We start from the raw sequence: 20,081 nt of genomic DNA on the forward strand, positions 1-20,081 counted from the left end.
ACAATATTGGACCTCTGAAAAGTACACGCATGCATATGTACTCAGTACTTGGTTTGGGCCCCTTTTGCAGCAACTACTGCCTCAATGCGACGTGGCATGGAAGCTATCAGCCTGTGGCACTGCTGAGGTGTTATGGAAGACCAGGATGCTTCAATAGCGGCCTTCAGCTCTTCTGCATTGTTCGGGCTCATGTCTCTCATCTTTCTCTTGGCAATGCCCCATAGATTCTCTATGGGGTTCAGGTCAGGAGAGTTTGCTGGCCAAACACAGTAATCCCACAGTCATTGAACCAGGTTTTGGTGCTTTTGGCAGTATGAGCAGGTGCCAAGTCCTGCTGGAAAATGAAGTCAGCATCTCCATAAAGCTCATCCGTGGAAGGAAGCATGAAGTGCTCCAAAATCTCCTAGTAGACGGCTGCATTGACCCTGGACTTAAGGAAGCACAGTGGACCACCACCAGCAGATGACATGGCTCCCCAAATCAACACAGACTGTGGAAACTTCACACTGGACTTCAAGCATCTTGCAGTGTGTGCCTCTCCCTTCTTCCTCCAGACCCTGGGTCCTTGGTTTCCAAATGAGATGCAAAAGTTGCTCTCATCAGAAAAGAGGACTTTGGACCACTGAGCAACAGACCAGTTCTGTTTTTCTTTAGCCCAGGTAAGATGCTTCTGCCGTTGTTCAGGAGCGGCTTGACAAGAGGAATATGACATTTGAAGCCCATGTCTAGGATCCGTCTGTGTGTGGTGGCTCTTGATGCACTGACTCCAGCCTCAGTCCACTCCTTGTGAAAGTCCCCAACACTTTTGAATGGCCTTTTCCTGACAATCCTCTCCAGGCTGCGGTCATCCCTGTTGCTTGTGCACCTTTTTCTTCCACACTTTTCCCTTCCACATAACTTTCTATTAATGTGCTTTGATAACAGCACTTTGGGAACATCCAACTTCGTTTGCAATTACCTTTTGAGGCTTTCCCTCCTTATGGAAGGTGTCAATGATGGTTTTCTGCACAACTGTCAGGTCAGCAGTCTTTCCCATGATTGTGATTCCTACTGAACCTGACTGAGAGACCATTTAAAGGCTCAGGAACCCTTTGCAGGTGTTATGGCTTAATTAGCTGATTAGAGTGGGACACTTTGAGCCTTTTCACAATATTCTAATTCTCTGAGATTGTGGATTTGGGGTTTTCATGAGCTGTAAGCCATAATCATCACAATTATGGCAAATCACGGCTTGAACTATCTTGCTTTGCATGTAATGAGTCTATCTCATATATTAGGTTCACCTTTTAAGTTGCATTACTGAAATAAAAGAACTTTTGCACGATAGTCTAATTTTTTGAGTTTCACCTGTACATACGCAATATGCAACCAACATCTTCATCTGCTCTCAAAGCAACGTCTAGTTCCTTGCCATACAGGCTACTTAAGTAATTAAATTTGCCCTGCTTTCCCATCTACTGTTAGCAGAGTTTAGGAATCCGACTGCCCTTTGGGGACATGACAATGTTCAGGAATTCTCCAGTACCTGCTCCTGACAGAAGACTTTAGCGGGCGCAGCAAGGTAAGGTGGCAATCACACTGGAAAGACATCCTCTCGTTCCAACAAATACAATATTTTATTTATTCATTTCAAACACTAATACAGCCACCCATATTTCAGGCAACTCTGAGCGGCTCCCAATGGAAGATTAAAAGACATGTAAAACCACTTGAAAAACTATAAAACCCAACCAATTAAAACATAGAGCATTTAAAATAACAAAAACCTGAGGCCAATCCATGCTAATGTGCCATTGTGTAATCGTCTTCCAATACTTGGAAGGAAAAATTAGGTCTTTAAAGCCTTATAAGAAGCTAAAAGGGTGGAGAGGAACTTCAGGGAGCAAGATATTCCATAGGGCAGAGGCTGCCCCAGAAAAGGCATACTTCCTGGTTCCCATGAGATGACAATATTTGGGGGAAAGAGCCAATATGACAAGTGTTTGCAAAAGGTAATCTTAATTTTTTTTAAAGGCAGACTTTAGTCTTTGGCCCACAAATGAGGGCATCACTGTATCAGATTAAGGTCAGAAAAACTGAACCAACTGCGTTGATGATTTCCAAAGACAATCCCAGCAGTTCTTTTAAAATGAAGAAGAACATGACAGGTGGGTAGAGTAATGTCTCTCTAGGTCCCTAAAGCCCTAGCTTGGAAGAATCGTTCTCATCATTCAAGGCTTATAGAGATCCTCCAGTTGTGACATATGTAGTCACCAAGAGAGTCTAGAATAATTATGACAGTGGCAGAGTGGGTGTATGTGCATGTATGACATAGCTGCAAAACAAATTCAGAGCTACATGCAGAAGAAAACTCCTGAAGAACATCTTTTTCAACCCCTGCGATCATTTTCTTAATGTCAAAACAATGTTTGTTTCTCTATTCCTACTAGTGAAATCTCATGAGTGGAACAGAGAACAAAGAAGCTAATAGCATAAGGATGCTTAAGCCATTTTTAAAACTTTATCAGTTTTTATCTTGTTTCCCATTCATCCTCAAAAGGTTCACAGGCAATTCATAAAAATAAAATAAAATAATGAAATCCATAACACAAATAAAAGAACAATTGGAGGATGGAAGATAAGAAGAAACCAAAGATGAAATCAGAACAAAGGAATGATTATAATTAATTAATAAAACAGTAAGCTTTTTTTTTTAAATAAAGAAGGCTGGAGTATTTTTTAAAAATGTAATTGTATCACAAATACAAGCGAGAAAAATCTTCTTATGGCTCCTTTTTCTGCTGACATCAAAACTTTTCAAATAGAGTCTGAACAAAATCTTAAGTTCATGCATGAGCTAACTCACATTCACCACAGTTTGCCAGTTCTAAACTTTCAACCTGTATTACCTACTAGAAAGGAACTGGGAAATTGGACACAGAACCCGTATTTTATTTCCTGTCAATTTTCTTTAAATGGCATCGATGAGAGTGCAATTACTACAGGTAGTCCTTGACTTAGAACCAGAACTGGGACCAGAATTTCCATTGTAAACAAGGTGGTGATTAAATGAATCATACCCAATTTTATGACCCTTTTTGGCCTTGGTTAAGCAAATCACAGCAATTGCTAAGTGAATCTCACAATCATTAAACAAATCCTGTTTCCCCATTGACTTTGCTTATTGCAAGCCATCTGGGAAGGTTACAGCTGTGGATCACATGACCCCAGGGAGCTGCAAATGTTACAGATACATGCCACTTGTCAAGCACCTGGATTTTGATCACACGATTGTGGGAATGCTGTAATGGTCATGTCAATTGCTTTTTTTTCCGTGCTGTTGTAACTTCAAATGGTCACTAAATGAATGGTTGTAAGTCGAGGAATATCTGTAACTTCATTCCTCAGCTGGGTTTCTTACAGAAGCAGGCACTGTCCAATCAATGTTTTAACTGCATCTTTTAAACAGATAATAAATAACCAGAGTTGAAAGGGACCTTGTCGGCCATCTACTCCAACCCCCCGCCCAAGCGGGAGACCCTACACTATTTCTGACAGATGGGAGTCCGATGTCTTCTTGAAAGTCTCAAGTGATGGCGCTCCCACAACTTCCAAAGGCAACTTCTGTTCCACTGGTTGATTGTTCTGTCAGAAAGTTTCTCCTTATTTCCAGGTTAAATCTCTCTGTGTTCAGTTTCCAGTCATTATTCCTTGTCTGGCCTACAGGTGCTTTAGAAAATAGCTTGACCCCCTCCTCTCTGTGGCAGCCCCTCAAATATTGGAAGACTGCTATCATGTCTCCCCTGGTCCTTCTCTTCACTAGACTAGCCAAGCCCAGTTCCTGTAACCGTTCTTCGTGTGTTTTAGTCTCCAGTCCCCTAATCATTCTGGTTGCTCTTCTCTATACTTTTTCTATTGAGAGCAGTTCTGGTGTAGTGATTGATTAAACAAGATAAAGAATTCTGATCTTCATGCAGCCATGAAACTGAGCAGAAAAATCCAAACCCACTGAAAATATTTAAGTTTTCATCTAACTTACCATATGAAAAAGGATAAGGATGAGGGAGACCAGATTTACTCCACCCTTACCTCACACAGAAGATACAAATGTAATAAGTCTACACTTTGTACCTTCAGAAACCAATAAGAACCATAATATGGCTCAGACCCTTCCTACCAGGCACCAGAACCACCCATATTGTTGCTGCCCAACTTAACTTCATCCTAGCTCAATGCTTGAGAGAAGAACCAGATCTGCATGGCCTTCTGGAAAACTAACAGCATAAGGGGTATGGGGAGCTGAATCTCAAATGGGATCTGTTTAAAAGATTAGATGGCCATGAAGAAGGTGTGCATCCGAAGTAGAATAGAATAGAATAGAATAGAATAGAATAGAATGGAATGGAATGGAATGGAATGGAATGGAATGGAATGGAATGGAATGGAATGGAATAGAATAGAATAGAATAGAATAGAATAGAATTCTTTATTGGCCAAGTGTGATTGGACACACAAGGAATTTGCCTTTGGTGCATAAGCTCTCAGTGTACATAAAAATACTTTCATCACAAATCAAAAGATACAACACTTAGTGACAGTAATAAGATACTAAATAAGTAATCAAATCATACTATGAAACTAAATAAAACAATATAAATTGTAAAGATACAAAAAATAAGGTTATCGTCTGAAGTAGAAGATAGGTAAAGATAGATAGGTAGATCCCACCAGATGGCAACAATTGAGGAAAAGGATCTGGAGTATGCCCGCTCTATGTGACCTGGTAGAACGGGTCAATACAAGGACTCCTTCCTACTAACTTGGTCTCTTTCTTATCCCTTAAAGACATTTCAATAGGTTAGGGTCACATTGGCAATGCTTCCCAATGTACTGTATTAAATGTGCAGTATTGTAAGTATCATGTCTTGGATCATCACTAAGATTCTGCAAACAAGGAGGGAAATATTAGATGAATAATATTGCTTCTAGCACTTGGATCATAAAACAGTTAAATGACCGACCGTTGCCATTTCTTCTGCTTTGAAAGATGTGTGGGCACCGGAAGTCATATGGTCATGTCTGTAAAGAAGAATTTGAAGTGTTAATTTTTCACTGCATGTATCAAGTCATTGCAATCAGAATCAGAATTGAAAACTATCTACATTGCCTGAATATCAAGAAATTTCACATTAAACCACCCTGATAAGAAAGCAATCTTCCATTGCAATCCTCAGTGTATCTTTCTGGGGGTAAGCTCTATAACACAAGCAAAATATTAAAACAGACATTCACAAAATTGAATTTCACATAAATTTGAGAGTTTTATTTTTATTTTCCTTACTGGATTCATAGAAAACATAATTATGATTTGTTAAATAGCAATGCTTTGTTAATTGAATGCTATTAGCTTAATTCATGTATGTAAGCCGTAATACAATTTGATTTTGTTTAGCACTGCAGTCTATACATCTTGGCTATCACTGTAGGGATGTCAAGTTTCCTGCCATGGATATCAGTATTTGCATAAATTACAGTATTATTTCATCTGTTTAATGATTCTGACATTTCCTAAACCAGGGGAATTTCAGGATATTTGCTAATGCCAATTTACAAAAATCCCAATAACACTATTATGTTATAGCATTATAGCATGTTATTACAGTGCTATAATAATTCATATTATATTATGAATTAATATTCTCTTATGTTTTTACTCTAAAATGGAACAGGTTAGCATAGCGGGTGATGCTGCAGCAGTTTTTAACATGTTAAAAAGCAAACTATAAAGCATTTATGATTTGGAATAAAATTAATTATTGCTACAATCTGGACTAGAATAATCCTTGCATAACCTTAATCTAAACTTTTGAAGAATATCGATTTTTCATATAAAATTATAGAGATGCTTACTTTAGATTCTCTAATCTATCAGAAGGCATTCTGAATGGTGATCACATCTTTGTAATTGATTAATAATACATCTCAGTTCAAACTCTTGTCTATCCAAAAGTCTGTGGTAACAAGGTTAACATAGATTTTACCATAGTTATGATAGATAATTATTCTTAACAAAGAATCATTATTCCATCTGTGTATAGAAATATTACAGTCTAGGGATAGGTGAACAGCAGCCCTTGGATGAAACACAAAATCCCTTCAAATTCAAAAAATTTCAAATGCACAATACTGTGTTCCTTGCAGAAAACACCTTGCTCCATGTTTGAAACATTTTGTGGTGTTATTCTGACCACTCTGGAAAAGTTTCAAGCTCCAAATAGCAATAATTCAAGCTGGAAACACCTGTTTCAAATAGAAAACAGGTGCTTCAAACTAAAAGTATTTCTGGAATGAATGGAACATTTCCAGTCTTAGATAACCTATCCTGAACCTGCAACAATTGTGATGTTGAACCAGACCATTTCATGCTCAGGAAAAAATCCAAAGCATTTTGCATACATCCCTCGGTCCCTCTTTTGTGGCCCTCAGAAATTCTTCCTGACCCAGAGAGCTAAAAATGAAAGCAGCCTCTTGCCATGTGGACACAGGAAATAGATGAGAATTGTACAGCAAATCCTAAAATAGAATATCGCATTTAAAATACTACTCTCTCCGAAAACTTTGATTTAGAAAGCAAAGTTTGGGGCTCACACTTCCACATTATAGCACTTATGAAGCCCATCCTCATTACAATTTTTTATCCAAATTACCCTAACAGCAGGATAGCTAAAAGCAGGCAGGTAACCAAAAGGCAGGAATATGGATGGCCTGAGCCACACTTAGCACAAATATATTCATGCCTTACTCAACAGGGTGCTAGAATTCCCAGAAATTTTGCCAACAGCGAAGTCTGCTGGAAGTTATCATTTAAGAAAAACCTGGAAAGACACCAGGTGCCTCTTTTCTAATGGAAATTATGTGGATTCTTTTCTAAACAATACAAAAATATTGTGCAGTGGAAACTATCAAGCAGTTCAAGATAATGCAAGATGGAAAGCCCTAAAAACAATATTGTTTTTAAAAAGTTGGGTTCATTAATTTCAAGGCTTCTTTGGTTGGAGTGGGACTGCCTCACTACAATTCCTCTTTGGCTTTTTTTAAAAGATCAACAATTTTCTGCTTTTTGAGGTTTTAATTAATCCTATAGAAATGGGATGATAAAAGTTTGGCAAGTCATGATAACACAGCTCAAAAGGAGCATATGATGATTATTTTGAAGTCAGTTTCTGGATCCATTTATTTATTAAGCATTCCCAGAAAACATTTTCCTGGTCTTTATATTTTCTAGCTGGTATTCTAATTCTTTCTAGAAACAACTCATACTGATGCAGGTACATATCCACATAGATTTATGTAGGATTGGCAGAATAAACTTTGATAGAGAAAAAAAGATGAAAGCTGACATGCTTATCCAAAGCACATGAAAGTTAAGTGGGAGCTAAAACAACACATTTGCAGAATGGAATTTGAATATTCAGGATTCCAGCCATTCCTTATGTTTTCAAACTTTTATTCAAGTTTTATCCCTTTTTAACTCCCATAAGGCAATTGGCAAGTCCAATTCCCCCAAATAGTTCCACATTGTTTCTGATGTTCCCCTCCTGATAATTAGTTATTTGCCCTTGTGGAAAGTTTGGCATTCCTACAATATACTTCTTTAAAGGAAATTATACACAGCCCATACCTCTCCCCACTTAATGGGAAGTTAAAAATATATACTTCCGCCAACCCCAAGAAGACAGTTTGACTGTCTAACATGGCCTGTTCTCTAGACTCATTTTTACAATCCTTGCTTTTTTTGTTTTGCAATTAATGTTAATACAATCCCTTGTGAGTGGGATATAGATTAGGTCCCTTTAACAGAGAGGTATCTTAGGCCAAGAAAATGATTCAACATTTAAACTTATTGCTCCTGTGGCTTTTCTGCAGATCGATAGTGGGAAATACTGGTGGCCTCAGTTGGTGTGAGACAAGCAAACCAATTACAAATATTAAATATTAACGCTCTTGTGAGCTTTTTTTATTACTACTTTTCAGAAACTATACTAAGAAGCTCTGCCTCAAGTCAGCCAGGCTGTTCGAATAATGCAGCTTCTTGCTTCCCCTGTGGCCAAGCCAATGTCCTTCTAGCTATTTCTCAGACAAGAGGAAAAAAATCATTTCTTGAATTTTTACTCAACTCATGGCTATTAGAAGGCAAAAAAAATATGTATCTTTAATTCCTTACAGTGAGAAATTATAAATTCCTAACATTAAAAACAATAAATCAATCATTATCTGCAGATATAATCTCAACAGTTGGCTAGTTCCAGCCAGCTTATCCAGGCAGAACACAGGTTAAATCCAATAAGACTGGCAGTTTGCTTCACATTCACTAAGCAGATGTGAAAATTGCTTATAACATGATTGCCTTTAATACCGTTTCACCTTGGAGCTGTTGATCTATCCGAGGTGGTGAAATAAAAGCGATTCATTAACGAGAGTAAATAATTTAATCTCATTCTGCATCTATAAGTCTATGCATATGTTCATTGCCTAATTTTTTCTTTCAAGTGCCTTGCTAACTGGCGAGAGAAACCACTCTTACAGGAGAGGGGGAAAACAACAACTACTACATTGACACTGTCATCACAACTATACTTGAGGTAAACATTATCAATAAAAAGTTACTGGACTACTCCAATCTTTAATTTCACTATTTTAAAATGCACCAAGCAAGTTAAATTGGGAATGCTACCTTTTCCCAATGGTTCTTTATTTAATTGCAATCCCCAATAAGGGGGAAAAAAAAACAATAGATGCTATGGTTTCAGAGGGCATAAAGGATGAGGAACAGAATCAAGTTAGAAGAAACAGAGGAGAGAGAGAGAGAGAAGTGTAACCAGGAGCTAGAAGTGTAACACGCCTCCCCCTCTCTTCAGAGCAATCCGATGGTGAATTTAATTTCATAGTAAACAAAGTGGAATGAAGTGCGTTGCTAAACGGGGCAAAGTAGGAGAAGCAGGAGTTCTAGTTAAATATTTCCCTGCGACCTACAGAGCGGAGTTAGTTGTCTTCCGAAGGTGCACTTTTCTCCCGCCCACCCCTCCCTTGTGGAAAGGGGTTTTTGCTTACCACGTCAACAACTTTCCTTGCCAGTAACAGTTTGTCTTGCCTCTCACATGGTTGGTTGTCCTTTCTTACTGGCACGTTGCCTTTCAAGTGAAACCTTCAGGGCTCTCGCTCTCTCCCTCTCTCGGGGGTTTGCAATTCACGCTTTAGAGACCCTTCGCAACCCCTTCTCTTTGCCAGCCTCTCTTCGTCCACCGGCAGCCAATTGTGTATTCACGGAAGCTTTAACTTTCTTGTGCTCCAGCAGCAAGTATAAACTGGCTCGCTGGCATGCTTGGGGTGTCTGAATGAATTTTCCCTCCCAGATTGCTTTGTCATTTATTTGCAATGTGCTCGCAGGCAGGGAAGAACAAGTTGAAAGGTCCAAGTGCCTGCAATTTATTTTATTTTTTATTTTATTTTTTTTGCGGGGGAAACTGATGGGACAGATAGAAAAAAAAAACCCAGCTAGGTTTTTAACACCTGCTGATCTGTGGTTTCAGATGAGAGGAGAAAAAAAAATCCTCACAACATTTTACAGCTGGCCCGCTTATTCCTAAGCTTTTCAGATAGAAAAATCAAAAGCTTCAAAGTCTTCTTTTCATCACTAAGATTCCCTTCATGTAAGATCTGTTGAAAGGCAGCAGCCCTGGTACTTCTAGATCAGGGGTGTCAAACTTGATTTCACTGAGGGCTGCATCACGGTTGTGTTTGACCTGGTTGGGGGGAATGGGGGCTGTGGCCAGGGTGGGTGTGGCCAGCTCAACGTCACTCGTGTTGGGGGCACCTGTGGTGGCCCAAGCGGTATGCTAGTGAAAACAGGCTCCTGAGCTCCGTTTTTGGTTGTGATGGCCTCCTGCAATCGTGGAGCGGTCCTTCGCTGTTTCCAGGGCAGCCCCATGGGCCAGATCTAAGCACCCTGTGGGCCTTGAGTTTGACATCCCTGTTCTAGATGGAGGGACCCTGCCCCAAAATAGGGTTCAATACAGGTAGTCCTGTATTGAAAGAAAGTGACTTAGGATCATTTTTCACATTTTAAAACAGTTGCAGCATCTCCAGGGTCCCAGAATCAAAATTCAGATGCTTTGCAAGTGACTCGTGTTTATGACGGTTGCAGTGTCCCGGGATCACGTGATCATCTTTTATGACTTTCTGACAGGCAAAGTCAATGGGGAAGCCACATTCACTTAACAGCCATGTCAGTAACTTAACAACAACAGTGATTTCCTTACCAACTGTGGGCAAGAAAAGTCGTAAAAATGGGACAAAACTCACTTAACAACAGTCTTGCTTAGCAACAGAAATGTTGGGGTCAACTCTGGTCATAAGGACTACCTGTATTCCCTTCAGTCAGTAAAATGCATTCATCTTATGATGACCTCAAGAAATATGTTTCCGGCTCCCCAATTGAAATTGAATTACTATGCTGAGTTCCTGACTTCCAACAGGCAAAAGACCAAAAGACCAAAAGGCCAAAAGATGGAGTAAGAAATGATGATGGATTTCACCAAAGGCTTGAAGAAAAAAAAGATGGTGAAAGGAAATGAGATTCTACTTTCCAGGCACAAGTCTGTGGTTCGGCTTTCACTCTGGCTTCTCTGGAAGAAAGTAGCCGATAATGGGCAAAGGGCGAAATCCCTGGACAAGGCAAGGTAAAATAACTGTACTGTCATTTTTCAATGCAAGCACACTGGCCCACATTAATTCTGTGTGCCTGCTCTCAAGAGAAAGTTTATATCTACCCAAACACATACAGAACACACATACACACATGCTATATACATACAGAACTGGTCTCCGAGGAGACAATTTTGAGTCAGGTGGCTATAGTGGAATGGAGGATTTCTGTGTCAAGGCTTACTAGAAAGCTACTGAAATGTGCCTCTCAGAATAACAGAGTTGGAAGGGACCCTGGAGGTCTAGTCCAACCTGCTGTTCAAGCAAGAAAAACCAATACCTTTTCAGACAAATGGTTGTCCAACCTCTTCTTAAAAACGTGTGAAGTCTCACGGGTTTTGAAACTTGTTTTATACAGGTATCACGATGGCATTCCATCAACCATTCTTGACAACAGTTTCTCCTCCGATCATGGACTGTTTGTTTAAAAGAATGCAGAGACTTCAGCAACCTCAGGGGTGGGCTGCTGGGAGTTCGCAAGGGTTTGGGAGAGCCCCTAGCTAAGATAACAGATAACAGATAATCAGAGTTGGAAGGGACCTTATAAGGTCATCTAGTCCAACCCCCCCCCCTCCCCGCCCAAGCGGGAGACCCTACACCATTTCTGACAAATGGCAGTCCAATCTCTTCTGGAAAGTCTCAAGTGATGACGCTCCCACAACTTCCGAGGGCAAGTTGTTCCATTGATTGTTCTCACGGTCAGAAAGTTTCTCCTTATTTCCAGGTTAAATCTCTCCTTGTTCAGTTTCCATCCATTACTCCTGGTCTGGCCTACAGGTGCTTCAGATTCTGTGCGGTTCAGAGAACCCCCAAATCCCACTCCTGGCTGGCTTTGCCCACCCCTCCCCTCGCGGGAGTCTCCACGCGGCCTGTTTTGGATGCAGATAAATGTAGGGCGTGCGTGGAGGCTTGGGGAGGGCGAAAAAGGGCAGGGAGGCTGTTTTCGCCTTCCTGGAGGCTCGAGGAAAGCCTCTGCAGCCTAGGTAGGGCAAAAACACCCCCCCACACACACTGCAGTGCAAGAGGCCGACTAGGCCACGCCCATCATGGCCACACCCACCCAGCAACCGGGCAGAGAACCCTTTGCTAAAATTTTTGAAGCCTATCCCTGAGCAACCTCCATCACTTCTATTAAAGCAAGCATGAACCGCCTGGTTTCCTCCTTTCTGCCTAACTCAGGGGTGTCAAACTTGCAGCCCACAGGCTGGATACATCATGCGCTGGCCGCGCCCGGTTTAGCAAAGGGGAAAAAAGTCACGATACATCAGGTGATGCTGGTGTGAGTGACGCTGTGAGTTTGATATCCCTGGCCTAAGTCATTGCAGCTCCCCTTAATTCCCTCTTCCATTCATTTTGAATGAATGTAGCAGGAATTCTACCTTCCTCTGGGTCCAGTCTTCCTACTTTCTCCATTATTCCTCCATTATTAATATGATGTGACAGGTGAAGTCAGGGCTATCAGGAATCCTGTTTCCAATGCCAAAAGCCAGGAAACAGGTGCCAGTTTCCTACTCTCCAGGTTAATGGCAAAACAGAAACTACAACGGCTGTTCCTGAGTCAATCAATAGCTGGGAAGTTTTTCAGCAGATCAAAGAACCTACAGACTCTCAGGCTTCAAGGCCTGTGCCACCCATCAATTACTTTAATAGCAAACTGAGGTCAGAGGAGCCAAAATAAGCATAACCCAAATGGCATTATTGGAGAAACAGTAACACCTCAGTGGAATGCTAAGGTTCAGGGAAGAACAAAGCTTTTTTAAAAGACATTTGTGGGATAATGATGCCTTTGGTCCCAATTAATCAGAAACCTACAAAGATTTTACAATGACCAGTACATTGAAGCAGAATAGTGAATATTTATCTTGGAATACACATTATTTTCTTGGAGAAGGAATATTTTCAGAATAAAAATGAGAATATGAAGATTTGTCACTTTCATATCCTTCTAGCCTCATTGAACTATCCTCATGCTTTTTTCAAAGCAGAAAATAAGGCTGTTTGGATGATCCATATAAGCACTAATGCAGGGCCCAGGAAACAGAGCTGATGTTCCTTACATCATGTTCCCCTTGATGGCCCCTCCTTCAAGAAGATAAAAGCTAGCTGTGAAACGAACGTACTTTGCAGAAGGCAAAGACATTTTGAAACTCCAGCCTCGTGGACATTCCAGTATCCTGAGTTTGTATTTGAAGATTCTTATTTTGCAAATTATTTCTTGTCTGTAATCTTTTGGTAAGTCTCGCACAGTTTGGTAAGGCTTGTGCTTATCACAGCTAATTATTTTGCAAAACCATTACAAGGTTTCTGTTCCCTTTGGATTGTGTTTGATTTGTTGGAAATGGGCGTGGGTCAGAACAGTATGACCGTTTTTCAACAGTTACAACCTTTGTAGCATCTCCATGATATGTGATCAAAATTCAGGTGCTTGGCAACTGATTCATACTTATGACCGTTGCTGCATCCCGGCGCCATGTGATCATCATCTTTTGCAACTTTCTGACAAGCAATTTCAGTGGAGAAGCCAGATTCACTTAACAACTGTGTTACTAACATACCAACTTCAGTGATTCACTTAACAACTTGCAAAAGAGAGTTTGTAAAATGGGGCAGATTCACTTAACCAATTTTCACTTAACAACATAAATTTTGGGCTCAATTGTGGTCGGAAGTCGAGGATTTCCTGTACTTAACAACAGAAGTTTGAGTCCCAAATGTGGTTGTTGAGGACTACCTGTACCAGGCAATCATGGATCTCTCCTTTGACTTCTACCCTGGCCGTATCACATTACGGACCTGCGTGTTAAATAATTGAAACTGGCCACCATCATCTCAAGCTGATCTGACACAGGCAAATCGAGCATCTTCTACAAATTAGTATTTGAAAGCCAGCATTGAGCATTTATTTTCCCAAGTTGGCCCCTCCTGTAAGAATTATTTTCCTACCAGTTTTACCTAGAATTGCACAATTAGAAAAGCCATTTAGGGAGAGGTCAACGTTCTACTCAACCCAACAAACTAAATTAAGGTTTTTCCAGATTATTTAGTCTCTGCTAGAAACACAACTAGTAAAGCAGAACTCATCACCTCTAATTGCTTGCATTATCAAATTGATCTTGCTTTTAGGATGTTCGCTTAATGTTCAACATGAATTTTCCAACACCAGACAAGCAATCAAGCAGAAAACAATACTCAATCAAGGAACTACCAAAGAGAAAACCACACCCCCCAACAATACCAGAAGGGATAAGCTAATACATGCAAACAGGGAGCAACCTCCACACTTACCAGCATTTATGAGGCTACAAGAAAACAACCAAGCTTAGAAAGCACCAAGGGTTCCACATGAATTTGCTTCCTGTAAGATAGGGTAATTTTCTTATTGCAGAAAAGTGCTGAGTCCTGAGATCTCACAGTGTACAGGAACATCACCCCTTCCCTTCTTATAAGGAATGCTCTTTAAGAAATAAAACAGCCTCTTGTTAGTTGTCTTAGCCAATTAGAGGCAGAATAGTGAAGAAAAAAATATTTTGACAGCCAAAGTAATAAAAGAGGAAGTTAAGAATAGTTTTAAAAAAACCCTAAATGTTTCAGTTGTGCTATTTCTTTTTTTTTTTTAATGAAAAGCAATCTAAAATATACAGTGCAGATTTTGCCTATTTCATTACGGTATACATATGTTGGGGAAAGTTTAAAACTTTGGAGATTGTTTACCGTGCATGATTTTTCTGATGTTTTCAAGACAGCCATTTTAAAAACCAGATGAAATGCTTATGAAGAGAAATATTTCTAATTTAGCCTTCCTCAATTTTACAGCGTGTGGATTTCAATGCCCAGAAATATCAGCACAGCCAAAGTCATTTGCTTCATACAATTTTATATCCCTACAGAGCACAATTCATAATATGAACACCAACACTGTTAGTAAATTTGCACTGTTTGATTCATGACCAACCAGGCAAAACAACACCAACAGACCCTTTACGTTGCCATCCTTAATCATGCTCTCTTTCAGAATCCTTTGCAAACAATCCTTAATTTGTGCCCCAACGTTTTCATGGTACTCTCTTCTGAATTCTTTTTGTAAGTGTTTTAAAATTGTCCTGTTTATCAGTGAGGAAATATTTAATGACAGGGAATACAAGAACATCTTAGCTACCTTCTATTTCAGGGCATCATGTCTTGTGCTATTATCTACCTGCCTGTCTGTCATACATTTGGTAGATTGAAATGCATAAAGCTTGCCTGCCACTTCCCTCAAAACAAAAATTAAGAAAGCATCAAAACAAAGCAAAGCAAAACCATACCCAGCCCAACCCAGCACATGTTTTCTTTGCTCTGAAAGAGATTTGATAATGCAGAAGTTGGCAAGTGAAATGTGGTCATGGTGAATAAAATGAGATAGTTTGGGGCTGGTTCAAGAATTACAACCAGTAGCTACAAAACACAGGATTAGAAGCAGTGCTCTCTTTTTAGGACTCTGTTCTGTGCAGCTTCAGTCAGAAGAACGAAATTGGTTTAGAAAAGCTTTGTAAACAATATCAACAAAATAAATAAAAGTCCCACTACTATACAGTCCACAAACAATAACAACAATAACAATAACCACCACTAACTCGCAGTCCAGGTCCATTCTCTATTGACCCATTAATCCTCAGGCTCGTGTTAACACACTGACAGTGCGACGCAGCTCTTATTTCCCAGGACACGTGATTCCACAGGAGGAATCTATAAGGGGCATTATCATCAAATAACAGCAACAATGAAAAACTTTGTAGGGTCAGTTCTGCCTTATCTTGACAGCTTTGTTCAGTTTTTTTGCTTTGTGGGTATTGTCTTGCTGACGTCTTGGATAAAACTAGACATAGAGACCTTAGTTGCCAAGATTGTCTGTGTGTGTGTGTGTGTGTGTGTGTGTGTGTTGTAACAAATCTGGGAACAGTGTACATTTTATTTGTATGCCAATCTCTCCACTTCTTATTTGCAAACCCAGACAAGTTATTTGCTTTAGCAGGAAAATACTGCCATTATTTTCCATCAGCTTCACAGTAATGCAGTTTTTATGCTAGCTTCTGGAATTTTCCATCTACACATTGTCTTGGCCACCACACTTGCGTTCTCAGGAATTTCTCTATAGCTTTGAACTTGGGACACTTGACAGAATCCCTGCTCCATTGTGCGCTTGGCCATCAATAAGATTTAATGTTAAATGTCCTCTTGAAGGTGCTACCTATGCCAGCAAATTTTACCTAGTGACTCAAGAGAATATTTATGATGTAACCAAGCATCATATGGAATTCCTTCCCACATCAAATGGTTCAAGTTGAAGCAGTTAGATTATAAGATTATCTGCCCACCCAGGCTTTGAGTAATGGCTGTGTATTTCCATATGGATTCCAGAGTTTTCCTGTGTTAGATAGGGAAGGATGAATACCTTAATTTTATTTATCTTCATGACTGATTCCAGTACCGATTGAAGAATTTCATCTGTTTTTTAAAAAGAGCTTCAAACTCCTAAGAAGCAAAAAGACCCCTTCAAGGCTCTGTCATCTTCAAAATAGTAGACAAAATTATTCTTTCAGGAGATGTAAATAAAGCATGTTGTAATCAGTATAGTGATAGCATTGTTTGTTTATGCATCATGTGACTCTCTATGGGAACGGTTTCAAATGCTTTTTGCAGGCAAGGATTACATCATATGAGGCCTGAGAAAATACCTGTAATCGGTAAGTAACACCATCCCACACAATGCAGGGGAAGTACAATTTGCTGTAGCCTAGTGGTTCTCAAACTTGGCAACTTTAAGATGCGTGAACTTCAGCTCCCAGAATTCCCTAGCGAAGTTCACACACCCTACAGTTGCCAAATTTGAAAAATACTGCTCTAGCAAATACTCCTTCTCTGCATTTACATGTTGTTGTTCTTCAGTCGCTAAGTCTGTCCAATTCTTCATAAACCCATGAAGCAAAGGTGGTATTCGGCAGGTTCTGACCGGTTCTGGGGAACCGGTAGCGGAAATTTTGAGTAGTTCGGAGAACCGGCAATACCACCTCTGACTGGCCCCTCATCTATTTTCTGCCTCCCGAGTCCCAGCTGATCGGCTGATGGGTCTTCTTTTGTTGCCCTGCCCAGGAGAACAGAGCTGGAAAGCAGGTTAGTGGGGTGGGGAGGGAATGCGATTTTGCAGTAACCTTCCTCCAGGAGTGGGAAGGGAATGGGGATTTTGCAGTATCTTTTCCCTGCCACGCCCACAGAACCAGTAGTAAAAATTTTTGAATCCCACCACTGCCATGAAGGCTTCCCTGTCCTCCTCCATTGTCTCCTGGAATTTGCCTAAATTCATGTTCCTTGCGTCAATGACACTATCTAACCATCTCATCATCTTCGGTTCCCTTCTGTTTTTGCCTTCCTTCTTTCCCTATGTCAGGGTCTTTTCCAAGCAGATCTTTTCCTATTTGGTGGCCAAAGTATTTGAGCTTCAGCTTCAGTATCTGTCCTTCCGAAGAACAATCAAGGTGGATTTCTTTTAAGATTGACTGATTTGATCTTCTCGGAGTCCAAGGACTCTCAAGAGTTTTGTCCTACACTACAATTCAAAAGCCTCAATTCTCCAGCATTCAGCCTTCCTTAGGGTCCAGCTCTTACACCCATGCCTGACTACTAAGAATTGCAGGGTATGCATAGCAGCTAAAGCAAAAGGAATATAAATGTTTTGATAGGCGGGGCAGCAATGACTTTTTTGCCGAGGGTGGGGAGAGATAAAGGGTAGGAATGCTATTTTGCTTTATTGTTGAAATTTTTAAAACTTTGTTACACCTATTGTAGTACATAGGTTACATTTTTTTTTCCAGGCATTTTGGTTTCTCAACTTTGTAAGAAACTATACTGTCAGTTGTCAGCAGTTCTGGTTAGGTGGGCTGCAGAGAACACAAGGGGTTCAGAAAAATACAAGTTATATATCTCTAAACTTATGGGAAAAATCAAGCAAAACTCACATCCAGAGCAAACTTGAATTGTCCATCAGAAGTATACTGTAATTAGACATAATTGGAGCTTTGCTGGAACAGTCGAAATCACCATCTGCTTCAGCATTTTGTTTCATTCACAGAGTCACTAGAAAGCACGCAAAATCAAAGTTTGAAAGCAATAGCGCCATCCTGTGGCTTGGACCCAGTTCAGACACACAGCCTCCAAACCAGGGTTTCTCAGCTGTGTTAAAAGGGGTGGCCTTCAATTTCCAGAATTCCCCCAACCAGAACTAACTTTGCTATTAACTCTGAAAGAGCAGATTGAGGGAGAGAAAACAACCCCATTCTTTATGACCTTTGCGTATTCCTTAGATAAATTCTTTTCGTTGCTGTAAACTATCTACTGAAGATCTATTACAGAAATATTTCATTGCAATACAAATATTTGCAATAAACCTGTAACACAAAATCCCTTGACTGCTGTGAGTGCTGAGATTTCATCAAGTTGTTTTGATTATCTCCCACCACCCCCAGTGATGGGATTCAAAAATGTTTACAACCAATTCTGGGGGTATGGCTGGGTGGGCGTGGCAGGTAAAGGATACCACAAAATCTCCATTCCCACTCCTGGGGGAAGGTTACTGTAAAAATCCCATTCCCTCCCCACCCCACTAACCTGCTTTCCAGCTCCGTTCTCCTGTGCAGGGCAACAAAGGAAAACCCAGCCAATCAGCTGGGACTCGGGAGGCAGAGAATAGATGGGGGAACGACAACAGTCAGAGGTGGTATTTGGCGGTTCTCCAAACTACTCAAAATTTCCCCTCCAGAACTGCTGAATATCCCCCCCCATTGTTTTTTTTCTCTAAAAAGGTACGTCCATTTCAGCATGATTCAGACTTTTTCAAACCATTAATTGGCCAAATGTCAAAACATGTTTGACTATATAACCATGCAAATGCCGTGATTTATGTACAGTACTTGTCTCAGATAAGGATGGTATTTGTACGATGTCACCATGTACCTGTTGTCATTTTGACATTATTGCTGCACACAACTCTGAAACTAGGAAACAAGATCATACCAGCAATCTGATTCCATACAGAGATTAAAATGCATCTTCTTAGGCATTAAAACCTGGCTGAAATAAGGAATTGTTCAGTGCCTCTTTGAATCGAACAGCCTGACAATTCAGATAGGTTAATGAATGCCAGGAAATGGTTGCCATGGTGGTGCATTGATTAGAATGCAATATTGCAGGTTAACTCTGCTAACTCTGCCAAATGCCAACAGTTCGATCCTGACTGGCTCAAGGTTGACTCAGCCTTCCATCTTTCCAAGGTCAGTAAAATGAGGACCCAGATTGTTGGGGGCAATATGCTGACTCTGTAAACCACTTAGAGAGAGCTGCAAAGTATCCCAGTGCTATTGCTATTATCTGAATTTGTATTATTCAAGTGATATTGTTATGGAAGAGGTTAATTAGTTCCAGCCGGATGGTAATAGGCAGTGAAAATTTTTAAACAATTTTTATACATGTTAATAAAGTATTACAGTAAAAGATAAAAAGAATGAATTTGTAATGTAGATTTATGGTTAACTTTCTATAGTTATAGAAAGCAAAAAAAAAGCAATAAAAAAAATCAACTATAGATTTAATTGGCCAGACATAGCCTTGCTGTGACCATATTCATGTTGTTCAAATGTATCAAATTTTTTCTCTAATGCAATAACGAGCTTCTTCTTTTTAAAATTTGTATTGTTTCCTCTGATGGAATTTACTTTTTCACCATTTTACACGCACAAAGATTAACACATTAAAAACCCAACTGCAATGGCGCATGCCCTAGCCTTAGTTGCCCACTCTCTAGCCTCGCATTAACCAAATTTTGGGTCACATTAAATGCACCTGGCGTCAATTTACAATTCACAGTACACCAAATATTGCACTATTTGAAACTTGCGCTAATTGTGACCTACCTGTACTTCAATCTCCCTGCCGGTCTAAGTTTTCCAGGCAATCTCCAAACCTGAGAGAAAGCCTTCTTTCTCTCAAGGATGATTTTAACAGGTACCCTCAGGAGATTCCTCACCCCTTGCCCTCCTAGAAAGAAAGTGGTCTATCTAGATCTCTTCTGAATCAGAGGCTAAAGAGGCAAGTCAGATGGACTGATGGCTGTTCAAGTAATGGGGCACCGTGATGACAGTTATGGAGTTAGAACAGAGGTAATGTGATCTGTAGAGGTAAACACTGTGGCAGAAGAGGACAGCCATGAACCTAGTCAAACCACAGAAGTGACCGGCATGGAAGACCAGTCTTAGCCTTTAAGCTTCCACCACCTCTCCAACTTCAGACTTGGGTTCCTGTTGATCCTG

The 20,081-nt window shown here is 40.2% G+C and overlaps 1 protein-coding gene across 4 annotated transcripts in view; it reads right to left on the minus strand.

Moving 5' to 3' along the window:
• EXPH5 (exophilin 5) overlaps positions 1 to 20,081 on the minus strand; it is a 59,121-nt gene that overhangs the window by 11,236 nt on the left and 27,804 nt on the right. The window contains exons 1-2 of one of the 4 annotated variants that reach the window (XM_087937119.1): positions 16,175 to 16,247; positions 5,001 to 5,058 (exon numbers count right to left, since the gene is read on the minus strand). The exons of 1 other annotated variant lie outside the window; for it this stretch is intronic. In XM_087937119.1, the coding sequence (XP_087793245.1) occupies positions 5,001 to 5,048 (48 nt within the window). In that variant the 5' untranslated portion in view covers positions 5,049 to 5,058; positions 16,175 to 16,247. Of the gene's footprint in view, positions 1 to 5,000; positions 5,059 to 9,090; positions 9,379 to 16,174; positions 16,248 to 20,081 lie in introns of those variants that run through there. 2 more of the 4 variants (XM_087937118.1, XM_026721028.2) reach the window with 2 other exon arrangements.

This window comes from Pseudonaja textilis, chromosome 7, assembly GCF_049901715.1.
Source record: "Pseudonaja textilis isolate UNSWEBS1 chromosome 7, rPseTex1.2, whole genome shotgun sequence".
Classification (NCBI taxonomy): domain Eukaryota; kingdom Metazoa; phylum Chordata; class Lepidosauria; order Squamata; family Elapidae; genus Pseudonaja; species Pseudonaja textilis.